The sequence below is a fragment of the Pelodiscus sinensis genome, chromosome 17, assembly GCF_049634645.1.
Source record: "Pelodiscus sinensis isolate JC-2024 chromosome 17, ASM4963464v1, whole genome shotgun sequence".
NCBI lineage: Eukaryota > Metazoa > Chordata > Testudines > Trionychidae > Pelodiscus > Pelodiscus sinensis.
The window spans coordinates 26290723-26317390 of NC_134727.1; the positions used below are offsets into that span (position 1 = coordinate 26290723).

Sequence of the window (26668 nt, forward strand, 5' to 3'; positions counted from 1 at the left end):
AGGCGGCTGCGTACTGGTCATGTGATTATAAGTGTTTATTCATCAACCTCTGGGAAGTGGCTGCAGCCCTGTGTAGTCTGAATGGCGTGGTAATGAACTGGCACAGACCGAATGACGTGGGAAAGACAATCTTCACCCCTGAATTAGGTGTGAGCGCTATTTGCTAGTACCGTTTCATTAAGTCAGTAGTCGATATATACTTGGCCCCTGCTAGATGTTTTGATGGGATATGCATCGAAGCAGGATATAGTATTTACTTTCCAGGAAATCAGTGCAGAACCGGATAGACCAGAGCTACTCAAAACTTGCCTTGTGGGCCGCATGTGGTCTATGGCCCGTATGTTTGTGGCTCATGGGGTGGTTTGGGTTTATGCGGGACTGAACACGCGGCCCATGGGTGGGATCCTCTGAACATGGCCTCCACTGGGAACTCACTTCACAATGGCGAGGCGTCTCCCAGGTGGGGTGAGCACTGAAAGACGCAAGCTGATGATCTGGCTGGAACAGAAGGGTATGGAGTGTCAGTGTTTCTAGCCCTAGGGAGGAGGTGCCAGGAGCACCATGACATTTGTATTCATGCCTGTCAGTGTGAAAGAAGCTATTTGCATATATATTAGCACGTATATGTGCCGTGAGTATCATTGTGGCTCTCGGGGCTTCCAAAGTTCAGTAGCCCTGGGATAGATCCATCGGGCTTTGCTACCAGGACAATGGGACTCCTCTGCTCACTCCTTGATTCTTCAGTTACACGCATCTCTACCATTGTCTTAAGCTCTTGTCGTATGGCATCCCACATTTTCCTTAGCAAATGCCAGTACAGGTCTCTCACCTGTCCTGGTTCCGTTGCAATGTGGTGGTATATTTGACCTGGGTGTGTAGACATATTGGAAAGTTCTTAAGAGATTATGTATCTGATTCTGTTGTAGGGGGCTGAGCCCTTTCCCTACCACTACTGGTTTTGGATTGATAGGGTCACCTGCCAAAGATCTTAGTTCAGATTTGGGAGGTACAGGGGCAATATACATGGCTTTTTGGGTCTTCCGGGCTTTCAAGAGGTTTACATGGTATGTGTGAACCTCCTTCCTGTGACCTGGCAGCCTAACTTCATAGTCCACAGGTCCTACACGATGTATCACCTCAAAGAGATCCTGCCATTTAGCTAGAAGTTTTGACTCAGTCAAGGGTAACAGTAACAAGACCCGATCTCCTGGTTCAAAGCTATGGATTCTAGCTCCCCGATTATATTGTTTTTCTTGAGCTTGTTGAGCTTGTATTAGTTTCTCCCATGCAAAGACATCTAGTGTCTGAAGTTGTTCTCGGAGTCGTAATACATATTGGGTGGTTCCTAGTACTCGAGTCTCCTGGGCCTCCCAATCCTCCTGGTCAAGGATTTCCTGGAGTTATCTCCTGTAAAGGAATTCAAAAGGGGAAAACCCCATTGAGGCTTGGGGAGCTTCTCTTATAGCAAAGAGTAAAGCTAGTAGGAGCGTGTCCCAATATTATGGATCATCATCCACAAATTTATGTAGCATCAGTTTGAGGTTCTACGTTCTATGAGTCCATCTGTCTGAGGGTAGTGTACTGATGTCCGGAGAGTCCAAATATGCACAAGCTGACACAACTCAGTGATCAACTTGGAGGATATGTTAGTACCTTGGTAAGTCAAGATTTCTTTGGGTATCTCCACCCTTGCAAATACCTTCAACTCATCTGCAGCGGTTGCAACTCAGTGGCATAGCTTTTGGATATCTGGTTGCGTAATCTACTATTACCAGGATGAATTGGTTCCCCGTCTTGCTCTTCTCCAAAGGGCCAACAAGGTCCATCCCAATCCACTCAAACAGTACAACTGGTAAAAGGTCTGAGGGGGGCCTTGAGTACGCCCTTAGGCCCATCACACTGACATTCCGGGCACGAAGCACAGTAGTCTCGGACTTGTTGTATGCCAGGCCAAAAGAGCTGGCATACTACTTGCAGGAGGGTCTTTTCTCTACTTAGGTGTCCAGCCCAGGGGGTGGTGTGTGCCAAATGTAGGAGGCTCCTGCATAGCCTCCAGGGAACCAATGTCTGGTGCATTTCCTCTTGCATCTGGGGGTCTGCCACCACCTGGTATAGTTGGTCTAACAAAATCTTGAAGTGTGGCCCCTGAGGGTGCTCTGTCTCCTTGAATCTGTGAATGCTCCCATGCTTGGCTCAAGGTTTGATCTTCCCTTTGCTCCTGCAGGAAGTCTACATCCCTTTCAAGTTTTACCCGGACATCTTCCTCCGATGGTGCCTGGATGATTGGGAGTGTTCTTCCTGGGGGTCTGTCTCTACTGGGAGTCCCAGTGCTCTTCCTCCTGGCACCCTGGGTCGCTACCTTCTAGGAGGGCAGTAGTCAGTCTTTAAACCTGGGCAAGTCTGGCCCTAACGCCACTGGGTAGGCTAGCTAGGCAGCCACTCCTACCAGGAGAAGCTCCTTCCAGCCTCGAACCTTCAAGTTTACCCAGGCTGTTGGGTAGGGTTGCACATCTCCATGGATACATTGGAGATGGATCATGTCCTCAGTGACCTGGAGTTTGGGCATGAGGTCCTCCCGTATAATCATCTGGCTGCAACTCAAGTCCACCAGAGCTGAGACCTCAACGCATTCCTCTACCATGGGATCACCAGTTTTCCGGGTTGGGGTCCCTGTGTCCGATGCCCTGTAATCCAGGGTTGTCCATAGTCGCATTCCATGTAGGGGCAGTCTTTCAGGAAGTGTCCTCCTTGGCCGCACCTCCAACAATGGTCCTTGGGGGTCTGTAGATCGGGGATCATCCTTGGGTAGACTATTCCTGCCATGTGGCATTTGGGGTTGCCATTCTTTGGAGTTCTGCCCTGGGAGTCCCAGGCTGCAGAGTATAGTACATGCTTGGGGGGGGGTCTCATTGGTTCCATCTTCCATGGTTTCCCTCTCCTGGGATCCTTTTTTCTCCTTGGGATCTCTGACCACCGAGGTCAAACTCCGGTTTCTTCCACAGTGGTCCCTAATTCATTGGGCAACAGCCTGGGGCTGTGCCCCAATGGGGGACCCTTCCTTACACCAGCCTCTGCCAGTAAGTCTTGGGGCTGATACTGGTATTGTCTAAAATGGCCACTTTCACCCATAGATACTCCAGGGCATCTCGCTGGTCCCATTAGTTAAGGAGCCAATATGGTAGCCCAGTGTTCCTGGGGCCAGTGAGTGGCCATAGAGATCTGCTCAAAGGTAACTAAAAATGTTTTGGGGTCGTCCCCTGGTCCCATCTTTGTTAGACGAATGGGCATCCCTAGTCCGGTGCCTCTCCCCATCCCCATGGCCATGGGGCTTGGTGGACCCATTGGCTGTAGCAATGCAGCTGCCTGTTGCAGCAGGCCTTCCTGTTGGGTCCCGTGTAGTGTGGTCAGCTCGCACAATAGCTGCTGTTGCTGTTTCTGCTGTTGCGTCATTAGCTGCTAAGGTTGGTGGGTTAGCTATTGTATCAGCTATGCCTGATGCTGCTGGTGCTGGGCTACTTGCTGCTGCTGGTTTTTCACCATCCACTGCAGGAATTTCTCCATATCCATCTCTTCACCAGAATTACAGGACAAAAGGGTGATTCCCCTGTCCCACTCTCTCTACCTACATCTCTCAGCAGGTCCTGGATGTTGCCCATGTGTCGTGGCTTATTCACACCCTGTTTCTTGGGGGAAGAGTAAACAGGGGTGTGGACACCGCCTAGTCAGCCGTTTAATTGTCGTCAGTCTCTCTCTCAATCTATGAACATCAACCGTTGGTCCAGGCTAAAACAGCCTAATAGCTAGAGTCAGTGAGAGGTAGCCCTCTAACTTAGGGCAGTCCACTTTAGTAGCCCAAGTCAATATGTAATGGCCCTTTAACTCAGGGCAGCATAGCTGGGTAGCCAAAGTCAATAGAGTTCTGTTGTACTGACCTTCTTTAAGCATGTGAATCCTTTTGATTCCTACAATCCTGGACTGTATTAGTTGACCACACCAGAAAGTTGTTAGCTGTGGATGAGGAAATTTGGTAGCTTTGACCACATGTTGGGTTGAGAGAGTCATTGAGAAGGCCTGCTATAATAGTTTCCCCAAACTAGAGGGCCATGTATTGAGTCTTGCGGAGTGCGATTGCAGAGTGGAGTCTCTTTTTGGATCTTCACCTTCCACAGAGACTGCAAGCTTCTGGTATTCTTGGAGTAGCATTTGTTGCTCTGGCTTCGGTAGCAATTTAGAACTGGCCCTTTAGAATGTTCATGTCTAGACATTTTAGCCCCATACCAGAATTTAGTGGAAAGTACAAGTGACAGAAGGAAAATGGTGATTTTTTCAAAAGGCTGTACTCAGCCAAATGTGGAGAGAGTGGTAAACGAAGAAAAGTCACTTCTGCACACCTAGGACTTTCTCTTTACTGAATTTTAAAGGCTTGATACAAATAATGGAAATTTAAAATAGATCTTCTAAAAAGAAGTAAAAAAATCTTATATAATAGAAGTGTTAGGCTACATAAATGTAGGGGTTTGCTACCAGTTGTTCCTATGAAAACAACAATAATTATAAATCTTTTCAATGTATCATCAAGTAAAAAACAATATTTTGTATTCCTTGCAAAAATACAGACTAAAAATCTTAACTATGTTGTAAGTCTTACAAGCTAGGGTTAAAATGAAATACAGTGGAGTAGAATTAGTTTAAGGAAATAAAATAAATCTTAATAGAAGTCTAATGTATACATTAGTGACAGTCTGCCTTTATACACAACAGAAAGGTATATAAAAGATGATGATCAACATCTTGTTTTTTTTTTTTTTCCACTGAGCATTCAATCAGTATTATGAACTTAGGATAGACCTGACATGTAGCCCATTCTGTATGCTGGATATTTTCCTTGGGTGTTTGTCAATCACTTAACATGATGTCTGTGACTTAAATTGCATAAACATATTTGAATTTAATTTGAACAGAAAATACGTCTTTTGTAATTATGAAATTATAATAGATTTGCTATAAACTCCTTGGCTAATACTGCATTTTACTATGTTTGCACTATGATGATCTCACAATGTGCTGTGTACTTATCTAGGGAAAATGATTTTTTTTCAGAAGTAGAGAGCCTTTAGGATTCGATATGTATTATACCCCCAAGTAGCAGAGTTACAAAAAGAGAACAGGTCTCAGCAGGATAAGGAGACATGGAACAGAGCATTAGGTGTCTGCAGCAAAATGTAAATTCTGTGGCTGTGTGTGTCTGTATATGAGAGAGTATGTGCCATATTCTACAACTGTGAAATCACGAAATCCCTAGGGCTGTAACTTATATGAATGGGATAGTTCATACCAATCAGAAATATTGTTTGTTTCTTTTTGAACTGTGGAAGGCAAAATTCTATAAGAGCTTAAAAACTTTTAAAAAAAATCTATGCCAGTGGTCCCCAACCTTTAGAGGCTCCCGGGCACCTGGGGGCGGGGCCACTCACGCCCTGGGCGCCCAGGGGCGGGGCCGCGCGTCCGGGAGCACGCCAGGGGACTGGGATGCCCTGGCACCCGGCGCTGGCATGTGCCCTAGGGCCGGGGCTGGGGCCGCCCAAGCGCCTTGCACCCGGGGCCGAGGCCGCCCCAAGCGCCTTGCGCCTGGGGCCGGCGCTGCCGCCCGAGCCGTGCGCCTGGGGCTGGCACTGGCGCCGCTCGAGCACCGCGCGCCAGAGCGCCCGCATATGCCCTGGGGTTGGGGCCGCCTGAGCGCCGCGCACCCGGCGCCGGTGCGTGTTGAGCGCCTGGGGCCGGTGCCTCCCGTGCGCCGCAGGCGGGACCGGCCCAGGTTGTCGGCGGGCACACACAAATGCCCTGGCGGGCGCCATGGCACCCGCGGGCACCGCATTGGGGACCACTGGTCTATGCTAAGATTTTAGAGCATAGTTGTGCAGGAAAGAATGAATTCTGCAGCAAATTATGCAGCCAGAGAATTATAGAATACATGGGGCCATGAGGATTGTCTTTATTTCTTTTTACTCCCAATGCTATGGCACATGTTCGTTCTCTCTCTCTCTCTCTCTCTCTCTCTCTCTCACATATGTATATGTATATGTATGTATGACTTAGGCAATTCTCCATGCTTTCCCGCTTTTTTTAATTCAAGTAACTAATGAACAACTGTTAATTTATGACATACTGTGACAAACTATGATGTCTGGGTTATACACTCTATGAAAGAAGTATGACCGAAGACATGAAATTTAGACAGCTACTGAAAGTTTGAATGCCCCGCTTTGAAACTAACATATTTCAATAGAAATCATGAACTAATAGCTTCTTTACTAATACAGTATAAGCAAGGAACATTTTAGTCATTGTCATGATAAATGGCAATTGTTCTAGTAAAGGCTATAGTTTCTATAGTACATTATCAAAATGCAGAATTTAACAGTTCAAACTGCAGTGCTCACACTGGTCATATAATACTTTATCAAAATGACTGTTAGGTTTGTTAACTTAGTTGTTTGGAAAGTTCTGAGGTATTGCTAAAATAGCTGCATGAAGCTGTCTTAATAGTTATCTGTGTTTTGGGGGCATAACATTTAAAAAAAACCACTGAAGCTTTAGTTCATCTTTTTCCATGAATGGATAGCTGATTTAACCCTTTTACTTTTTACATGTGGGCTACGTCTAGACTGGCCCCTAATTCCAGAAAAGTCATGCAAAGCAGGTAAGTCAGAATAGGGAAATCCGCGGGGGATTTAAATATCCCCCGCGGGATTTAAATAAACATGTCCGCTGTTTTTTTTCCGGCTTGGGGAAAAGCCGGAAAAAAGCGTCTAGACTGGCGCGATCCTCCGGAATAAAGCCCTTTCAAGTAGGAATAAGAGATCCTTCGGAAAAGGGCTTTATTCCGGAGGATCGCGCCAGTCTAGACGCTTTTTTCCGGCTTTTCCCCAAGCCGGGAAAAAAGCGGCAGACATGTTTATTTAAATCCCGCGGGGGATATTTAAATCCCTCCGCGGATTTCCCTATTCTGACTTACCTGCTTTGCATGACTTTTCTGAAATTAGGGGCCAGTCTAGACGTAGCCATAAAGTATAAGCTTACATTATAAAGCTTTGGAGTATAAGTTTTCCATAGTTTGTCTATGCATAAAAATGTAGTGTCTGTCACATCTAAAGGTAAAGATGTACCTGATCTGTTGATGATTTGTTCTCCCTTCCCTGTGTGTTGCCAAGGAGTTGGTACTTATCCCGTATGTTCTTTCTTTCCTGTTGTTTTCACACTTCTAACTTTTTTCTTAGATTTTTATTTTTCCTTTTTGGTTCACAATCTTATTAGCTGCATCCCTTTTTCTATGCAGTCTCAACAAAATGTTAGGTGATTCTTCATGTTGCATATGCCGGAGACAGCAATTGGGAGTAGGTGGTGGCTTTATGAAGCAGAGCTGCATGTATTCTAATGGCCAGAGTTGAGTTTTTCATAACCAAAGAATTGGTTGCAGGACCAGTCCTTTGCTGCAGAATTCTGCATCTAAAGTTGCATTTAAAATAAAGCTAGCACTTATTTGTAAGGGAAAACTTCCAAATGTTATCTGAGTATAAACTAATGCAAATCCACATGCATTGGTTTCCTGAGCTTTTAGAAAGCCTGAGAGATGATATTTTTGAGAAATGTGAACCACTCTCATTCATTTCAGCAGGTTAGTTCTGAAACGTAGTAATTTCAAAGTCACTGAACATTTTAATACTGGTAGTTCTGGCTGAGTGAATTAGCTAATGTACTCTGCATCTGTATTTTGTAGGTGTCCAAAAACTGCAGCTGTCCGGTGTCCAGCTGTTAAGACTTTTTGCTTCCTCTGTGATGAATTATAAAATGAAATTGTTTCCACTGCAAAAATCTGTGCCACATTTTCTAGATTAGGAAAAGAGGGCAAGCTTAGATTTTGGTTAATGTGTTTAGTCAGTCCTGAGATCAGTTTATCATTTTCTCTAGCCTTCTAATACATGCATTCAATTCAGTGATGTTAAGTCATAGTGTGAATAAAGTTATTATGTGTGCTAGAATCAACAACTTGTTCAGTGTTTTAATAAAATCAGTTTTGGTTAACCCCAACCATGAAAACTGCTATTGTCTCCTGAGAAGAAAATAATTACATGTCAAAGTGGTGGAAAACAGACATAGGAGAGAACTCATTATATTCTCATTTTAAGTCAGTAGTCTCAGTTGAGACTTCAGCTCTGACAGTAGAGCGCAAAGAGCAACTTGCTAACCCAGGAAGCATTAAATACACTGAACTATTGTATTGATCTTCTTTGTAACCTTTGTTTCTCTTAAATAAATATCTGTCCAACTTAGATTTTTTTTTTAAATAGTCACATGCTAGCTCCTGTAATTTTGTCACTTTCCTAATGTAGGAAGTTTAAAAACTTTTAGTAACCCTTTCTTGAAAAACTTATCATTAGAATTGTTAGAAAACAGCACTTTCCATTTTCATCACTAATGGTTATCAGCACTGTTTTAATAAAGTGGCCAGATTTTGACAGCTGTGAGGCTGTTAGTTATTATTTCATCGCTGTTGCATTGTGTGACCATATATATGTCACTTAACCTGCCTGAATCTTAGTTTATGCACATGTAAAATAGATATACTATTTAACCTAGTAAAACGCCAAATGATAGCAGCTAGACCGGTGGCCTATATTTCTTGTTCACGTGTTTAAAACCAAGAAGTGAAATCTGATTTGTACATTTAACTTATAAAAATTATGTGGAATCTTTGTGTTTATGTTAATGTCACAGATTTTTTCTCTCTGTTGTGTTCTACTCCCACATCTTATACTCTCTCCCTATATATACTGTAAGCTTTCTAGAGCAGAGATGGTTCGTTTCTTGTCTTTCCTTTATTCTCTTTTTCCCTTTTTTTGTTTTCCAAAGCAGCACCAAACCAATGGAGTTCTAGTCATGAATGGATTCTTTTGACACGAGTATACTATGAACAATAATTTCACAAGGCACCCTGCTTATATAAAATACAGGTTGAACCTCTCTAGTCCAGCATCCTCGGAGCCTGACTGATTCCGTACGAGAGAATTTTCCAGATCATGGAAGGTCAATATTGTCTAGTAGCATTACCAACACTTCCACTGCTTATTGGGTTGTTAAAGGACATTTAGGGGTAAATTAGAGCTAAATAACACCACAGTACACTTAGAGATAGGACTGGTGACTGTAAGCAGACTTTACTGGACCGTGGGAAACTTGGTCACTCCCATGAAAAGTGGACATCCAGCTTATTAAAATCATTCTGGACATCGGATGTTTCTGGACTAGAGAATTCTGGACTAGAGAGGTTCAACCTTGAAGAGGCTCTGATGAGAGGTTCTTTATAGATTCAAAGAATTATTAATGACAATGAGCAAAAATAAATTGTGGTCTCAAGTATAGTAGTTTTCATGAACTTTCCTTCTCTCCCCTTTCACCCATAGGTTATTGCAGTGTTTCCCAAACTAGGGGCTGCGGCCCGGTACTTGGCCACGGGAAAAAAATACCGGGCCGGAGATACTGGCCGCTGGGAAGCAGGGTTGGGGGCAGCAGGGCTGTCCCTCGGAGATCAGGACAGGTGGGCGGGCAGCCGGTGAAAGCAGGGCTGGGGGCAGCGGGACAGTCCAGCGGAGATCCGGGCAGGCGGGCGGGCGGGCAGCTGGCAAAAGCAGGGTTGGCGGCAGCGGGGCTGTCCTGCGGAGATCTGGGTGAGTGGGCAGGCAGCAAAAGCAGGGCTGCTGGAAGCAGGGCTGGACAAGGGCAGCGGGGCTGGTCGGGGGGATCGTTGAGGGAGCTGGTCTGACCGGGGGAGATTGGTGAGGGGGCTGGGGGAACCTGCCACCAGAAGCAGGGCTGGACAGGGGCAGCAGGGCTGGACTGGGGAGATCAGGAGGAGAGGGTGGGGGGGACTGACCTGGTTACATGCAGACCCTGTGGACCCTGGCAGACGAGTCAGTGTGGCCAGGGATTCCATTTTGTCCTCCCCCCCCCCCCCCCACATACCCCGTCCCTCGAGTAGTTGCGAACTGCCTGGCAGGTAGACACACTCAGACAGCGTGAGCACATCTACCAGCCAGGCAGTTCGCATCTACCAGCCAGGCAGTTTGCAGCTAAGGACTGATGCGCCTAATTACAATAAAACTTATCTAATTAGAAAATACCAGGCATTTTATATGTCTGGTACTTTATCAATTTCTTTCCTGGACAAAACCTTCAAATACTGGACTGTATGGTACAAAACCGGACACCTGGCAACCCTACCCCTCCTTGCACCCTCCCTCCTAGCCAGATACCCTACTTCCAATCTGCTCCTGCTCCCGCCTCCTGGAGTGCTCATGCGGCGCTGGATCCCCCAAGCTCTGGGCCAGGCTGGGTGGAGGATGCAGCTGAGTGAAACACTGAAAATTTATTCATTTTTCATTCTTTTTTTTTTTAAATGCGTTTATATTTTTGGGCAAATATGCAAATGAAAGTTACCGGTCCTCCAAAAGCTCGTGAATGGATTTACTGGTCCCCGTGTCAAAAAGTTTGAGAGTCCGTGGGTTATTGTATTACTTTCCTTCTGTTAATTTATTTAACTCTGTTATATTTTACCTAATTCGTTCTTTTACTTTTTCTTTTAGTTTTGGCAAGCAGTCTGGAGGAAAAAGAGGATGCGAGTGTATTATATTGGAACCTTCAGAAATGATTGTGGTAAGAATAGACTTTTAAAAATGTGTTTAATGCTTCTGTATATATTAGCAATTTGTTTGTACCTTGTAGGGATGTGGTTGAATAGTCACTTTCTCTCCCCATTGCTGCCTCTGTCAGGGGAACTGGCGGTGCTTCTGCCTTGCTACATTTTAAAAGCAAAGCACGTGCAATGAGCATGGGGCCAGCAAGGGAATGAGTCCCCCATGTTCCCACGGCTCTTCGCCTTTGAAATGTAGCAAGAGTCGGCAGGGCTCTTGCTACATTTCAAAGGCGGAGGCATCCTTACTGATTAATCGAATAGTCAATTTAAATTGCATTGACTATTGAATTAGTTGATTAATCTAAATTTAACATCCTTAGTACCTGATAACATAAGGCTTTTTGTTAAATTCTTATAAAATTGTCTGATTTTTAATTATACTAGTGCTACCTTTTCATGGCAGCAAAAACTGTGTAAATTAAATTAGTTAAATAATGGTGATGATTAGGATTATAATATCAACTTTTCTAAAATGACTTTTATTTTTTTCTGTTATACAGTCCCACCAGTGCTGGTGATTGGGTACTCCTCAGTCAGCTTTAGGCAGTGCTACTGTATCTTACTATATATCTTAGAAAATGTGCATCTGTTTGTGAGTTAATTTATTCAAGATCTATTCCTAAATGGCAAGAGCTAAGACCACTTAATTTGGTATGCAGCTTTCCTCTTATCCTAACTTTAAAGCAAGGTCAGAGTTTGATTGTTCCAGGACATTGGGATGTGCCTGGAATTGGATTGTTTCTCATAAAATGGAAAGAAAGGGGTCTGGCAGGAAGGACACTTATACTGCAAAATAACCACTGAGGGGGCAGTAAGGGGCTAGAGATGGGGACCAGGATAGCTATAATGCATTGGTCAACAGGAGCCATGTGTGGAGAAAAGGACAGCTATCTACTATATATTTCAGAGAGTTTGTGTGTCTGTGTGTCTTCCCGTTTCCCCAACCTGGGATCATGCACCCCTCCTCTGGTTGTGTCCCCTCACCCAGCCCGAGGCTGCTGCAGTGAGAGGGGACTGAGCTTGTCTTCTCTCCCTGGGATACCCTGCACACTGAACTCCTCATCCCCAGCCCAAAATAATTATTTAAATCAGGGCTACTCAACTTTGGAAGCCATGGAGGCCACAGTGATACTCACAGCACATGCCGAGGGCCTTAACTTAAGTGTGGGGTTCTATGATTCTACATGCAAATATGTGCAAATAATTTCTTTCACACTGACAGGCATGAATAGAAACATTAAGGCAAGACTATACAAAACACAGGCCCCATTTAGGTCAATTCTGCTGATATTAATAAAATGCAATATTTACCTGATTTCCACTCATATGACAGCACTTTTAATGAGCAAAGACAATCCAGGAATTTAACTACTGAAACTCATATCAACAGAAGACCATTTATATTGACAACTTTTTTGTTTTGGTTCCCACCCTCGGGCCACGTGTTGAGCCCGCGTAAACCCAAACTGCGCCGCGGGCCACACATGGCCCATGAGCCTCGTATTGAGTAGACCTTATTTAAATGAAGAAAAACAAAACTTTTTTGAGTTAAGGACCCACACAGTGTCAGGTAAATCTTGTAATATGTTTATATTGTTGTCCCATTTTATTCCTTTTATTCACTGGTAGCTCTCCAGCCATGCTATCTGTTCGCTAAGGTATCTTTGTGGCTGCACTTCACACAAAGATCTGTGGTGAAGTAGGGAGAAACATAGGGAGCAGTGATGGAGCTAGGTATTGCAACTGGTGGAATGGCAATGGATCATTGGCTAGCTGTAAAAAAGTGATCCCACTTAGGGATGTTAAAGATTAGTTGACTATCCGATAAGCATTTGCTTATCAGATAGTCTTTTGACTAATTGATATCCCCGCCCACTGCCACCTCTGTGAGCAGCGCTACACAGTGGCTGCGCTACACAGCAGAAACCCCAAGGTGGCTGCTGTACAGCTGATACGTGGATCAGCTGTTGAGTGGGCTGCCCACTTAAAACGCTGCCTCTGCGCGATTCAAAGGGGCAGCCCTGGAGCCAGGGGTCTGCTGGAGACTCCCCAGCTGATTGCAGGCTCCCCGTGGCATTTCCCCAGAACCTGGGGTCAGCTGGGGACTCCCCAGCTAGTCGTGGGTTCGGGGAAATGCCATGGAGAGCCCAGGGTCAGCTGGGTGTCCTCAGCTGACCCCAGGCTCCAGGGCAGCTGCCTCTTTGAAATGTGCGGACGTGGCGTTTTAAAGAGGCAGCTGCTGTATAGCTGATCTGCGGAAGTGATGTGCGGAACCCAGGGTCAGTTGGGGACTCTTGTGCATTTCAAAACAGGCACCCGCATGCAGCCCGGAGTCAGTGGGACTTCTCACTGGCCCAAGGCTGTACGTGGAGTTCTGCATTCCTCCTTTAAAATGTACAAGAGCCCCAACAGATGCTCTTTTACATTTCAAAGGACAAATGTGGAAGTGCCTATAGACTAGTCAACTAGTCGATGGAAATTCCATCAACTAGTCAATTAACGGTATTTTAACATTCTTAATCCCACTCTGCATTCACGTGACAATAATAGCTCCTGTCCTGTAGAACTAGACCCAGCTCCTTTCTCCGGTTGTTGCGACAGGTGGGCCTAATTTGAGTGAGTGGTGTTGTAACATGGTGAACAGGATTATATCACCACATAATTATATCATAATTCTGTGCCCAGAGTGGGTACCTGGGCCCAGCCCTGCAGCACAGGAACTGCCAAAACTAGTTCTGAGGTAAGAAATGGTATACTAGTTTGTGATTATCCAGTATGTTCTCAAAAACTAGTGTAAACTGTGGTAGTGATGATCATGATTTCGTGGAATCTTCTGCAAAAGACTTCTTGCGCAAAAACCCTGCAGTGTAGACACAGCCTTTGAGAAGTACCCCTTACAACTGATATACTCTGGCAAAGCGGGGTGACACAATAATGGGAATATGTGTGCCTTCGATTGCCTCACCACAGTTTGGAAAGCCCATTTCAGCGAAGCCAGTCACTGTCATCCACATTTCCAAGAGTCACAGTACTACGCAGCACAATGCAATTTATTGTCCTGCACACTTGCAGAAGTGCTGCCCCACTGGTAGATTTATCCACTTCAAATGATTAGCAGCTGAACAGTAGCAATTGGGAGTCACCAGTTCCACAAAGCAATCACAACGCACTTCTCTACCAAGAGGACAGCTCTTATTCAATTGTTCTTGTAGTTCAGGACAGGTCCAGGAAGGTTGCTTTACGCATCCTAAAGTTCTGTAGCCACTGCTCTTCATCCCACATCTGCATGACAGTGCGATCCCTCCACTTTGCACAGCTACTCTGTGACAGCCAAATGCACTGTCATGTTGCTGTTGTCTGTGTCACTTGCATTGTCATTTGCATCTGAGTCGTCTTCTCTGACACTAAGTTCTCTGCTGCAATATGTGCTGTCCTAAACACATTGAATACAGCATAGGAGGGAAGTCTGCAATCCACGATTTCTCATAGCAGATGCTGGAGTGTGCAGCAAGAACTGTGAGTTTGAAATGGCGCAGAAGTAAGATGGAAGCCTTGGGGGACTCTAAAGAGGTGTGTGACAGGATGTTTTTCATGTTCTCAAAATGCCTTTCACTCCCTTGATCATTCCCACAGTGCCTAGCAACTAAAGGTGATGCCCCGCGCTGTGGGATGCATGCCCACATTGCTTTACTCTCCCTGCCGATAGGGGAACTAGCAATGTGGCCATGATATGTCAACAGAAGGTGGCAGCATAAGCATGATTTGACAACTTTTGCATGTCAACAGCACTTTTGTCACCAAAACTTCCCAGTGCTCTACCCCGAACCACATAGTTTCTTCTCCATGATGCTAACTTTCACCTTTTATAGCTGATCATAATTGACTAAGGGCTTGTGTACATTGCCACTTCACTGTGCTGTAACTTCATCTCTTGTGTGGGGAAAACATCCCCTCTCCCCATGTTCACAGTGCTGTAAAGTTCCAGTGTAAACAGGCTCCCATCAGTATTAACTACTCCCTTCATGGAGGTAATTTACCTAGAGCAGCCTTTCAGAAGTGGTGTGCCAAGGTTTAACTTATTCACCTGTATGTACAGGTCTGAGTGCTGGTGATACTTTTTAAAGTTATTAATAGTCCTACTTACAGTAGCTTCATTAATAAATTAAGATGCAGATCTTGCCATTTAGTATGATCCTTAGCCTTGTTTTGCCTTGCTGAGTTCTCCAATCGGGCTCATAGCTTGATACTTTAAGTAGCATACAAGCCTCTGAGTGGTCAGTCAGACACCCCAAATAAACTGTCCCCTGCTTCCACCTCACCACACAGATGCCAGCACCCACCAACCTCCTCTTTCCCCCACCAACCCCTGTGGAATCTGCTCCCCCCAGCCCAGGTGGGAGCTGGGATAAAATCCTGCTTCTCAAAGTAGCAGGAACCAGCAGTCTGTTCTGTCCTAACTCTCAGCTAAAGAACAAACAAATTATCCCCACCTCACAGCACAAACAAACCACCTCCCTGCCTCCACCTCACCTCAATGCCAGCACCCATCCACCCCTTCCCCCTCCCCAACCCCATGCAGTCACACACATGCTGCCCCCATCCGCAGCTGGGTTGCCGGGCTGCCTCTGCCCCGCTACCACGGCTCCATTACTGGAGGAGCAGCCACATTGGTCTAAGCCACATTGGTCCTGGCTGCCTAGGAGCAGTCCCCTCTCCTGGTCTTGGCCCTGCTACTGAAAGAGCAAACGATGTGGCCCAAGCCCCAGCCACTGGAGCTTGCCCATCTGAGCCCTCACATGGCCACTACCACCAGCAGCAGCTGTAGCAGCGCACCTGCTTTCACCAGCTCACTTCTCCACTTGCCCAACTCCATTATAGAAGGGAAAGAGCACCGACCGCTGGCTGGTGCACAGCCCAGTCTGCAACCTCTCTGCCTGCCTCCTGGAGGTGGTTCTGCAGCTGCGCACTGACCACAAGGCTCAAGCAACAGTGCAGGCTCTTGCTGTGCGGAGGAGCTCCTGCCCTGTGTGCCAGTAAAAATTAGCTCGTGCGCCGCCTGTGGCTTGCGTGCCGGGGGTTGCTGACCTCTGACCTAGAGTGCTCTTCCGACACTGGTGCCATGGCCACACTGTCATGTTAAAGCACCATCACAGCAGAAGTATGGGCAAAGCCTCGATCAATAAAGCTTGTCACATTTCTACATGAAACTTAAAATAAAAAAAAGAGAGGTTATTGATGTGCACAATGGTAATTATTTTCACTGCCTCACAGAAGCCTACAGTTCAGTTCCCTGATTTGCTTTTATGAGTTATTCCTGATTTTGCTTTTTGCTTATAAAGTAGCAGTTCACCCATTGTCTATGAGGACCAGATGCATGCCAAATGTGTACTTTAAAAATAAAAAGAATTTGCTACTTCACCTCATACAAATACAGCTTCATATACTAATAATTTTGCTTTCAGATTTTTACATCTCTTGTATCTCCTTCTTCCTAGAATATAAATCAATTTCTGCAGGGGATTCCTCTGAGAACTGACTTGTTTTAAAGGCCATAAAATGTTGTCAGCTTAAGCTAAATTAATGAGGATAACAAATAATACATGGACTCCTAAGTTCATATTTAGGAAATTTGGGTGACTTTCAGGATTAACAAATACATTTGTTTTATTGCTAAACTGATGGTTTTAATCATATCCTAATTGAAGTAGCCAAAAGTTGCAACAGATGAGCTGTGTTGCTACCTGTTCCCTCCTTTCATTCTTGGTGCTTCCATTTTTTTTTGTTTTTTGTTTTTTGAGGTTAAAGCAGATGATTTCTCAAGGGCAGCATGGCATTTGTGAATAGAAGGATGTTACTGCTAGCACTGGGTGTTGACTGAAATTGAGTAAGATCATGTAATCCTATTTATTTTCACTTTGCAGCATGTGCTGGGGATATCTGCTCCATACAGAAATGCTCTGGTACTTCTAACTCTATGGATGTCAGTGCTAAGTCAGTAAAATTATATCTGTCCAGAGACTACCCTGTTAAATGAGTCATTCTAGTCTTTTCTGTCGCCCTCTGAAAATAAGGACTAATACTATGATTCTTTACTTTAGGAGCATCTAAAAATTATTTCTTGCTTTTCTTCTAATGGACTGCTGCAAAGGGACACCTGCACCTTGGTGTAGTGATAGAGAGGCTATTTTTAAGAGTGGGTTATCTGGTCAAGTAAGTTAACAGACTATGAAATAATAACCCCCCCCCCCCCCAATGCCCTGGTCATGATATAGAACCTCGACAAAGGAATGATGAAAAATTAGGAATTCCATTAATGTTTTTCTCGAACCTTGTTTTCTTAGGGACTGGGGAAGCTCTTTCAACAGCATATTCTACATCACAGCTTTCCAGGGATGGAAAACAATGGCAAATTATTTTTTTTTTCAAGATGGATAATTTCTGGTCTCTATAAATATCCACCCATGCTTGTTGGTGTTTGTAAAATAAAGATATTAGCAAGGTTTATCTGTGGCTTTCTATACCGTGATTTAGTGGAACAAATATAAAGATTCTGCTCTAATCTCAGATACTTAGATGAACACTGCCTTATGTTCCAAATTCTATTGCCAAGCTTTGAGATGCATGGCCAGGTAGCTGAATTAAGCCCTAAATATAGAATGAAGTTAAAGATATACATGCTTAACAGTTGCAACTGATGTTTCATATTTTTCTGAGATAAGTATCTGTCATTCCCTCCCCCCTCCTCCATCCTGGGAGGTAGAGAGGGATGGGGCTGAAGAGTCCCTGAAGCTTCTGTTATGCAACAGGCAGATGTGGGGGCCGAAGGTTGAAGAATTGATGTAGGTATAAGGGTATAAAATTAATTGATGTGCAGGTACTAGGGCACATAATTAATTGGTGTGATACAAAAAACAACTTCATTAGCATTTGGGGTTTTGGAAGCAGCTAGAAAGTCCTTTGTACCTTCAGGCAGCGCTTCACATGAATTTGCATAATTTGATTTAATTTTGTCTGTTTTGGCAAAGTCCTACATACAAGGCCAAAATTGATGACAATTTGGGAGTGGGGAGGAATAGATCAAAAATCAGAAGACAGACATAATTTTTTCTTAAAATCTCATTAATGTGAATGGAGAGGGGTCCTAACTCATGATTGTTGAATTTTTGAGGCAAGCGATACTGCAATAGAACACCCCCGCTGTGAAGAGGCAGATTGAACTCAGAACTCAATTTAATTGTCCAGTTAGTGCAGACATGCCTATTTCAGGTTACAGTATGCTTGGTTTCAATGGTAAAATTATTGTTCCATTTTCTAAAAACAACAGTATCATTTGAAACTTAAGGAAATACTTTTAGAAAAGCATTGTTTAAGCTCTCCCTAGCTGAGTCAAAGAATTTTCCCTAGTTCAAATGAGCACCGCAGCAAATAATTAAAAAAATTATTTTAAGTTCTCCTGTAGTTTAAGGGAGTAGGTGTGGAAAGATAACAAACTTAATTTTCCTTGACAGATTGGTATATTGACAAATTTTCTCAATTTCCAGCTGATTACGCTAAGGTTCTTGAGAAATAAGCATATGAATATATATTTCATATTTACATACAGTGTGAGTGAGGCCACTGCATGCTACAAGATTATATTACTAGTTCTAAAAAAATAGCTACACTGAAATGCTTAAATTTTAACAGATATCATAGCTCTTTTAATATATTTGTAAGTGTTTAAATTAGGTATTTATTTCCCTTTCTTTTAAGTGCTGAGAGATTTTTCTGTACTCCTTAATTACTTTAATTCTGTATGATTATGGTGGAATAAAAAGTTAGATTAATTGTAAAAAAAAAAAGTATTGATATTCTACAATAGGACGACAGCTATATGGAAAAGTCTGTGTTCTTTATACTTAATAGAATATTGCTCTTCATTCAGGAAAATGTCTGACCAATAATATAATTAGTTTACTAGGAGACTGTTTCTGTATTTTCAACCAGTAGTTAAGAAATATAATTTTCAATAGTAAAACTTCTAGTAGCATTATCTTTATAAAAGGATTATTCTTGTGTCAACTGGTGTATACTCTTGCTTTCTTATTTCACATAAAGCATGGATGTTGAAATGTGTTTTGTAGATAAGCAGGCATAGTTCTTTAAAAGAATGATATGTCGGCAAGCACTGAGTAATTTAAAAAACAAAAATATGTTTCAAAATTGTAAGCGTTTCATTTGTATTTTTAATAGTTTGCTGTCACATACATTTCCTGCTTTGATATATGCCTGTGACCTACTCTTTTTTTTATCATCTTTTGTGTCTGCTCAGCCCATTTAGGTTAAAGTTGGATCACGTGGTATCTACTGAGAATAATGGTTATCTAACTTCCTTTGGTTTGTCATCATCATCTTCCTTGGAATACTGGTGCATTGTGAGAGTCGGTCTCCTTTTCAGAAACACCATCTAATACATCATACAACTCAAAGCATTTTATAGAAGTAACCACATGCTAACTGCAGACCCATATTATTTCTGTTCTGTCTGACCTATACATCAGCATGACAATATTGTTTGATTTATTCCTACCTACTTATGTCAAAGTTTTTCTTGTCCTAATCCTAGAAATTTATAGCCACTGCTGAGCCAAAAAATCTTCTAAACTAGGCATGTCAGAGGCTTTGTGCTGTGATCCTCTGTATATTCAGTTGTTACCAAAATATTATTTTACTTGGTGTTGGGTTCAGTTTTCTATTTTAGTGAACCTGTATTGTTATCTATGAGCACTGTATCCAGTCTGCAGTATCTATATTTTACTCCTTTGAAAGTTGGTAATTCATGTCCTGTGGAGTAGTGAATTTTGGAAATCAAAAAACTCAACTGATTCTTTCTTCTTGCTTGAGAGTAGAGACTGTTTAAGGCTCCCCAGCATTTCATTTTTTCCCCACAGGAACATAGGAATTGCCATATAGGTTCAAATTAGTTGTTCAGTGTACCAGGCAAGTACCAGACCCTTTAGAGGGAGGTGCATGAAACCTTGCAATGAATAATTTTGAATAACCAGCTCACATGAGAAGATTTTTCCCTAATATCGCCCAGTTAGAGATTGCTAATAGCATGAAGCAAGAGGTTTTCTTTCTCTCTTTCTCTTTTTCATTTCTCCCCACCACATATCCGTGCAGTATCCATCATCAGGTTTTACAAGTGAGCTCATTCAGGGGGCCAACAGAATTGGCAGGCAGAAGGGGCAGGGCTGGGAGCAGCTAGCCTTCAGTGCTATCTGGACCGTGCTACATCTCCTCTTCCCCCCCCGCTACCACTTAACGGGGCCCGGAGTACAATGCCTGTGATTCCACCTGCGATTCAAAAGGCCTGGGGCTATGGCCATTGAGGCTATGTCTACACTGCATGCTTATTTTGAATTAACAGAGTGTGCTTCTACACAGCAAGCCTGTTATTTCAAAATTATTTCAAAATAATGGGCTTCTTACTCTGACTTCCGTAACCATCATTTCATGAGGAGTAAGGGAAGTCAAAGTAAGAGTGTGTTCTTTTGACTTCTTGTTGTGTAGCCAGCACCAAAAGCTGAAATAAGCTACTTCAACTATGTATCTTAACTTGACTTTAGCGCTTAGTGTAGATGTACCCTGAGGTAGCAGCAGCAGTGGTGACTAGCCTTTCTGAATCACTGTGCTTCAAGGCAGTTGCCTCCTTTGGCCGCTGGTTAGCAGGCCTGAGCACATTCCAATGGTTACAACATTGGCAGGTTGACATTTTCGTGGAGTGATGAAGCTCATAGTTTTAAGAAACACCATACTAGAGGAATGGTTATTTAAAAGATGGAAGCATTGCTACTAATGGCTGTCAGAGGGTGGTCCCATCTGGAGTAACCTCTTATGGAAGGCTTCTGTGATTGTCTCAGTTTTCCCCCTCTCAGGTAACTGAAGGATTCCATTTCAGGCTGACTTGCTTCAATTATATCCTTCCTTGGGTTGGTTTATTAATAAAATCATAATGTGACTCACTCCATACCAGAAGTCCCAGACATAATCCATTCCCGTGCCCAGTGGATATAGTCCTTAAATATTTACTCTTCCTCATGGGATCCTCCATCAATCTCTGCTGGAAGTCCCTTCAAACTGTACTCTGGTGGCCTCTGCTATACCTAGATTCCTTCTTAAGTTCTCTTCTGTCCCTCTGGTAGCACAGCCACTCTAGTCCTCCTTGATAGTGTGCGGTCCCGCTCTTTTCAGCCTGTGTATTGGTAGATCATCCTTGACAGGGAAGTATTCCTTAAAACCCACCTCCTCCTCCTCCTGGCACTCGTTGTTCTCCTGGGTACAGCTCTCCTATGTTGGAGATGTTAGTGGATAAGCCACGCTGCTGCCTGCCCCTGCCTTTAGGTAAGTCAAGTTGTACTGAGCTGAGGAGGCACTAGCTGTGCTTTCTCTTAAAAAAACATTGTCACCTGGTAACACTGGCGTACATGCTTCCAGGGAGCAAAGTGGCAAATTTTACAAAACAACTTTAAGTGTATGTAATGGAAAATATCTGCGAAACAATAATCTGTATTGTATGAAAAGGGTTAGTACAAACAAGAAAAAAGAAAGGTGCTTCCATTCACTTTGTAGAATTTTTTTATTTTTTACTTTTTTATTTTATTTTTTATTTTGTGTGTGTGTTTTATTAGCACTCCTTTGACTAGGGAAGTGATATGGGAAAGGCTGGATTTCCTTTCTGCTAAAATACTTGCTTCCCCTTCTGCTCCTGTTTATGATATGGTTCCTCTCAGGCAGCTATAAGGAGGAGTCTGGCCTGAACAATGAATCAAATGAGAAACAAAAGAAGAGGGGGAAAAGAGAGAATTGTATAGTAGTTAGGTTTGCTTGAATTTCAGTCCCTGTAGGAAGTATTTCCTCCTCAATCCTCCTTACTCACCCCCATACACGCTGCCTGGGGCCAGCTGAAAGGGCAGTCAGATCACAGGAGAGAGAATTTCTCAGATCTAAGTTTCAGGGTTTGGTGCCACAGTAGTCTTAGATGGAAGAAGCAGTTGCAAAGGAAAGTACCGCTAAACTTCTGCAGTTTCAAGATGGAGCATGCTTAGCCACCCGCTGGGGATGGTGTATATGCCATCTGATCTGCCTATAGGATGGGATGGAGCATGTTCAATACGGATGGAATCTTTGGGGGATTTAGCTGCCAAATTTCTAACAGATCTTTACTGGGCATATGTGAACTGACATTTTCAGAGGTTTATAACATGGGCAAATTTGGGGATTTTTTTTATTGAAAAGTCATATATGGACACCAGGCTGATTCCATTGCCATATTTCAGATTCCTGCTAGAGCTGCTCTTGGATGAAATATTTTACGTGCAGTGACTGCCGGAGGGGATACCGACCCTTATTGCTACTCTGTGACAGGCTGCCTGGCAAGCCACCAGCTTGTGTTGCTTGGGGGTGGAGTTTTGGCAAGGGGACAGGGCAGGACCTGTGGTGTGGAGAAGTTGTTTTGAGTCAGGCACTGGAGATGGGGGTTTGCCCCAGGCCTCCAATCCCTCTAGTGACAGCCCTGGTTATGTGTCATGGATGTAACCAATCTGTTGACTTGCTGGACTTTACATTTATCATTGATCCTTTATTAATTCTAACAACTTACTAAGGTCACTTTAATATAGCCTACTATTGTGGGTTGTGAGACCTTTGGAGGGGAATCAGAATTCTGTAGAAAATAGGATGCTTACATGTGCAGTAGTACTTCTCCGCTTTTTTATATTTTTTTCAGTTGTACAGTAGTGGTATTAACTGAAGGAAGCAGGTGTCTTAGTTACTTAGTTTCCACTAACAGTTGATTGATTAGTTCTTAACAGAAAGCAAAAACATTATCATGCCTAATTTGCTTAGATTTCGGTTACAAGGAGGGAAGAGAAATATCTTCCTCTTGTATTGCAGTATTATTTTGCCACAATCCTAAGCGTTTCTGAAAAATGAATAGTCATATTATGAACTTCAGTGTCAAAACTATACATTGTGTCTGCTCCTAAAATATGCTGAGTTTCTTCAGTCCCCAATATAGTCAGTGCAAAGAAGGCAAGCGCCTAGAATAATAAAAACGTAGGTTTGGAAGCTACCCCAAGAGGTCATCTAATCCACTGGTCCCCAACCTTTTGGGGCTGCCGGGTACCTGGGGGCAGGACTGCACATGTGCCGTGCACCCAGGGCTGGCGCCGCGCATTTGCCGCGTGCCTGGGGCACAAGAATGGTTGGGCCAGCCCTGGTCACTTGGCGGGCGCACATAAATGCCCCAGTGGGCGCCCTGGCACCCACGGGCACCACCGACTAGACCAGGCATGTCCAAAGTCCGGCCCGCGGGCCAATTGCGGCCCGTGTTCTAGTTTAATACGGCCCCACAGGTAATTTGGCAATATTTATCTTTTATTGCCCCCAATGAATCCATATGTATTGAGATGAATACATTGTAAAATCTCAGTTAATGTCAGTTGGTCTAAATCAGTTATAAATATATTTGGACACAACATGTATACTTGGTGTTATGTTCCTGTTCATATTTTTTGAACTTAAAAGTTGACAGACAACCTTTATTACCAATAATATGTAATGTACTTTACAATGTTCCTGACATATATTTCAGCTTCCTGGATTTTTTTTTCATCTGGCCTTCAGATATGAAAGGCAGAGTGATTTAACACCTGTTTAGATTTGTCATCCATGTGACGAAATGAAAAGTATGCTGTTTGCAATAAACTTTGCATAAAATAGTTAATTTGCGTTTAATTTTAATGGTTCAAAGAATGTCAGGCAAAATGGTCGGCCCTCACGCATGTTCACTTAATCAAATCTGGCCCTTTTTGAAAAAAGTTTGGACACCCCTGGACTAGACCAACACCTTACTAAAAGCAGGACCAATCCCTAATCAGTCCAGCCAGGGCTTTGTCAAACTGGAATAGAGATTCCACTGCCTTCCTAAGTAACCCATTCCAGTGCTTCCCCACTCTCTTAATGAAATAGTTTTTCTTAATATCATATCTACACCTACCACACTGCAACTTGAGACCATTGTTCCTCATTCTGTCATCACTGAGAACAGCCTCTCTCCAACCTCTTTGGACCCCCCCGCCCCCCTTTCTGGTAGCTGAAGGTTGCTATCAAATCTCCCTTCACTTTTCTCTCTTGTAGACAAATCTCTCAGCCTCGCCTCATAAGTCATGTGCTGCAGCCACAAATCACCTGATCCTAAGTGCTCCACATCTCACAGGGGAGGCCAAGGAGCCATTTCTCAGCACTTTTTAGAGGCAGTAAGGTTGTGATGGGGTAGAGGGTAGGAGAGGAGTGAGGGGGGGAGGCTGAGGGGAAAGAGGTGGCATGGAGGAGTTTTTGGGGAAAGAGGTGGTGGCACCACAGTTTTGGGCTCTGGTGCCGCCTCCATCTTTTGGAAGCTTCTGCCACTTCTAACTTTAGTAACGTGTAATATATTTAGTAAAGCACTGCATGTACTGTGTGTTTGTGTGCGTGGGCACATAACAAGAAATCTGAAATAGTTTACAGGCAGTCCCCGGGTTACGTACAAGATAGGGACTGTAGGTTTGTTCTTAAGTTGAATCTGTATGTAAGTCGGAACTGGCGTCCAGATTCAGCCGCTGCTGAAACTGACCAGCAGCGGCTGAATCAGGACGCCTGGGGCAGAGGGCTGGGGTGCTGCTGGGTTGGTCCAGTAGTGCCCAGAGCGGCGCTGCGGGACCAACCTGCAGCGCCCCAGCTGCTCTGCCCCAGGGTCCACAACAAAAGCCTGGTCTGCTGGGGGGGGGGGGGACACTAGCTGCGCCGCCCCCCCCCCCCAGCAGACCAGGGACACGGGGAGCAAAGCCGCAGTGGCGGGGTGCCTCGCCTCTGAGGCTTTGCTCTGGCGCGGGACCCACTTTGCTCGCGGTGCCCCTGGTCTGCTGGAGATGGTCCTCAGCAGACCAGGGGCACCGCGAGCAAACATGCAGCCGTGGCGGGGTCCCGCGCTTCTGAGGCTTTGCCACGGCTGCGGGTTTGCTCGCGGTGCCCCTGGTCTGCTGGATTCCGTCTCCAGCAGACCAGGGGCACCGTGAGCAAACCCGCAGCAAAGCCTCGGAAGCGCGGGACCCCGCCACGGCTGCGGGTTTGCTCGCGGTGCCCCTGGTCTGCTGGGGACTGTCTCCAGCAGACCAGGGGCATCGCGAGCAAACCCGCCGGGGCTGCTGCTTTGCTCCCGATGCCCCTGGTCTGCTGGAGACGGTCCCCAGCAGACCAGGGGCACCGGGAGCAGCTTTTCTTGCCCCGGAGGTCAAGGTGGCTGACCGCTGCCTGTGAGCTCCGGGGCGAGAAAGCCCCGTTCATAAGTGCGGATCTGACATAAGTCGGATCCACATACGTCGGGGACTGCCTGTAATTATTTTGGCTACTTTAATAGGATAACTTTATTAGAAGCTAAATTTCAGAATTTTGGTCATGGCCACTTTCATGGGACTGAGAGTAGTTTTATTACTAAGTAAAAACCCAATTTTTACTTTAGTCTTTAACCTCTGCCTTTGCAAATCTATAATACATTCCTTGTGAATAGTGTTAATTGCTAGTGGGACACCTGCTTAGTTTCCTCATTTTTAGTACCAGTTTTGTGTTAGGTAGGGATGTTAAAATGTGTGTAATTAAGTAATTGTGTTACAGCTGAAAATTTCAGTGGTTATGCATGGTGCGGCCGGTGGCTCCCTGGGAGGCAGTGCACACGGGAGCTTGCTTTTAAGCCGGCTCCTTGTATGTACCGGAAACCTGCACGTAACCATGAAATTTAACCGATGAGCTCAAGGCTCATTGGTTAACTATTTATGTGGTTACACTTTCACATCCAGAATGTGTTTGATTTTTTTGTATGTTTGTTTTGTTCCCAGCTGTGATGTCAGATTTGTGTCTACCTGGTCAGTTCACTAGTCATAAGGATAACTTCTTGTATATAACCTTGCTAGAAAGGAAGTTGTGTTTCTATTTTTCCTTTTTCAATGTTATTTTTTCTCAGTATTTTTTTTTAAAAAAAACTTTACAATTTCAAGGATTGTTTACATTCTCATACTGACTTAGAGAGACATGCTGTCTCACAGTTAATGTGAGGTTGTGTTCAGATTCATGAATAACTAAGAACACAGTAGTTATTTGCTTATTTCCTGTTTTCCAATTCTGTCTTGTCTTGTTTTCATTTCTCTTGGTACACTTTTGAACCTGAGTAAATTTACAAAGGTATATTGCTAAAAGAGGCTGTAAAGTTGCTGGTCTCTGTTTCTATAGGAATTTTTACAGCTGTGTTTTTAAATTTCCAATATAAATCTTTTAAATGTGTAAGATAAGAAAGTAGAAACTGTTATGTATTAGAGATGTTAGAAGAAGTCTTTGCTTGGATGTAGCCTTATTAGTGTATATATATGTCTGTTCTGTTTCCTGCTGTGATATGTTTTTCTAAGACATCAGAAGGAAATGTGGAAGGATGAGTCTGTTTTTTTATAGGGGTGGGAAATGGAATTGGAACAAGTTAGATACAAGTACAGTGCTTAACAGTGTTTATCTGTGGTCATATATTTAAATATGCTGCCTTGGAGAAAATTTTAAACCCAAATAAAGTTGAGTATGAAATGCTCATGGCAGTTTCTAGTTATTTCTTTTTAAAGTTGTTTTATATTTATTCAATAAAGTGGTCATTAATAAAGAATGAGGGCTTATAGTTGTTGGATGGATGGGCTAGGACCTTGCTGGTCATGGTCCATCTTAACGTAATTTCAAGCATGATGTTCTCTGTCTACACTGCCAAGTCTGTGTAAAATCATATTTTAAAACAAACTTATTTACATGTTTTAATGAACAACCTGATAAAGTAGGGAGTACATCATCATAGTCTACGAACGAGCT

At 43.8% G+C, this 26668-nt stretch overlaps 1 protein-coding gene across 6 annotated transcripts in view; it reads left to right on the forward strand.

Moving 5' to 3' along the window:
- RAPGEF6 (Rap guanine nucleotide exchange factor 6) overlaps window positions 1-26668 on the forward strand; it is a 239641-nt gene that overhangs the window by 61360 nt on the left and 151613 nt on the right. For all 6 annotated transcript variants that reach the window (XM_075900363.1, XM_075900359.1, XM_075900357.1 and 3 more), the window contains one exon: window positions 10641-10710. In XM_075900363.1, coding sequence (XP_075756478.1) covers window positions 10641-10710 — 70 coding nt within the window. The remainder of the gene's footprint in view (window positions 1-10640; window positions 10711-26668) is intronic.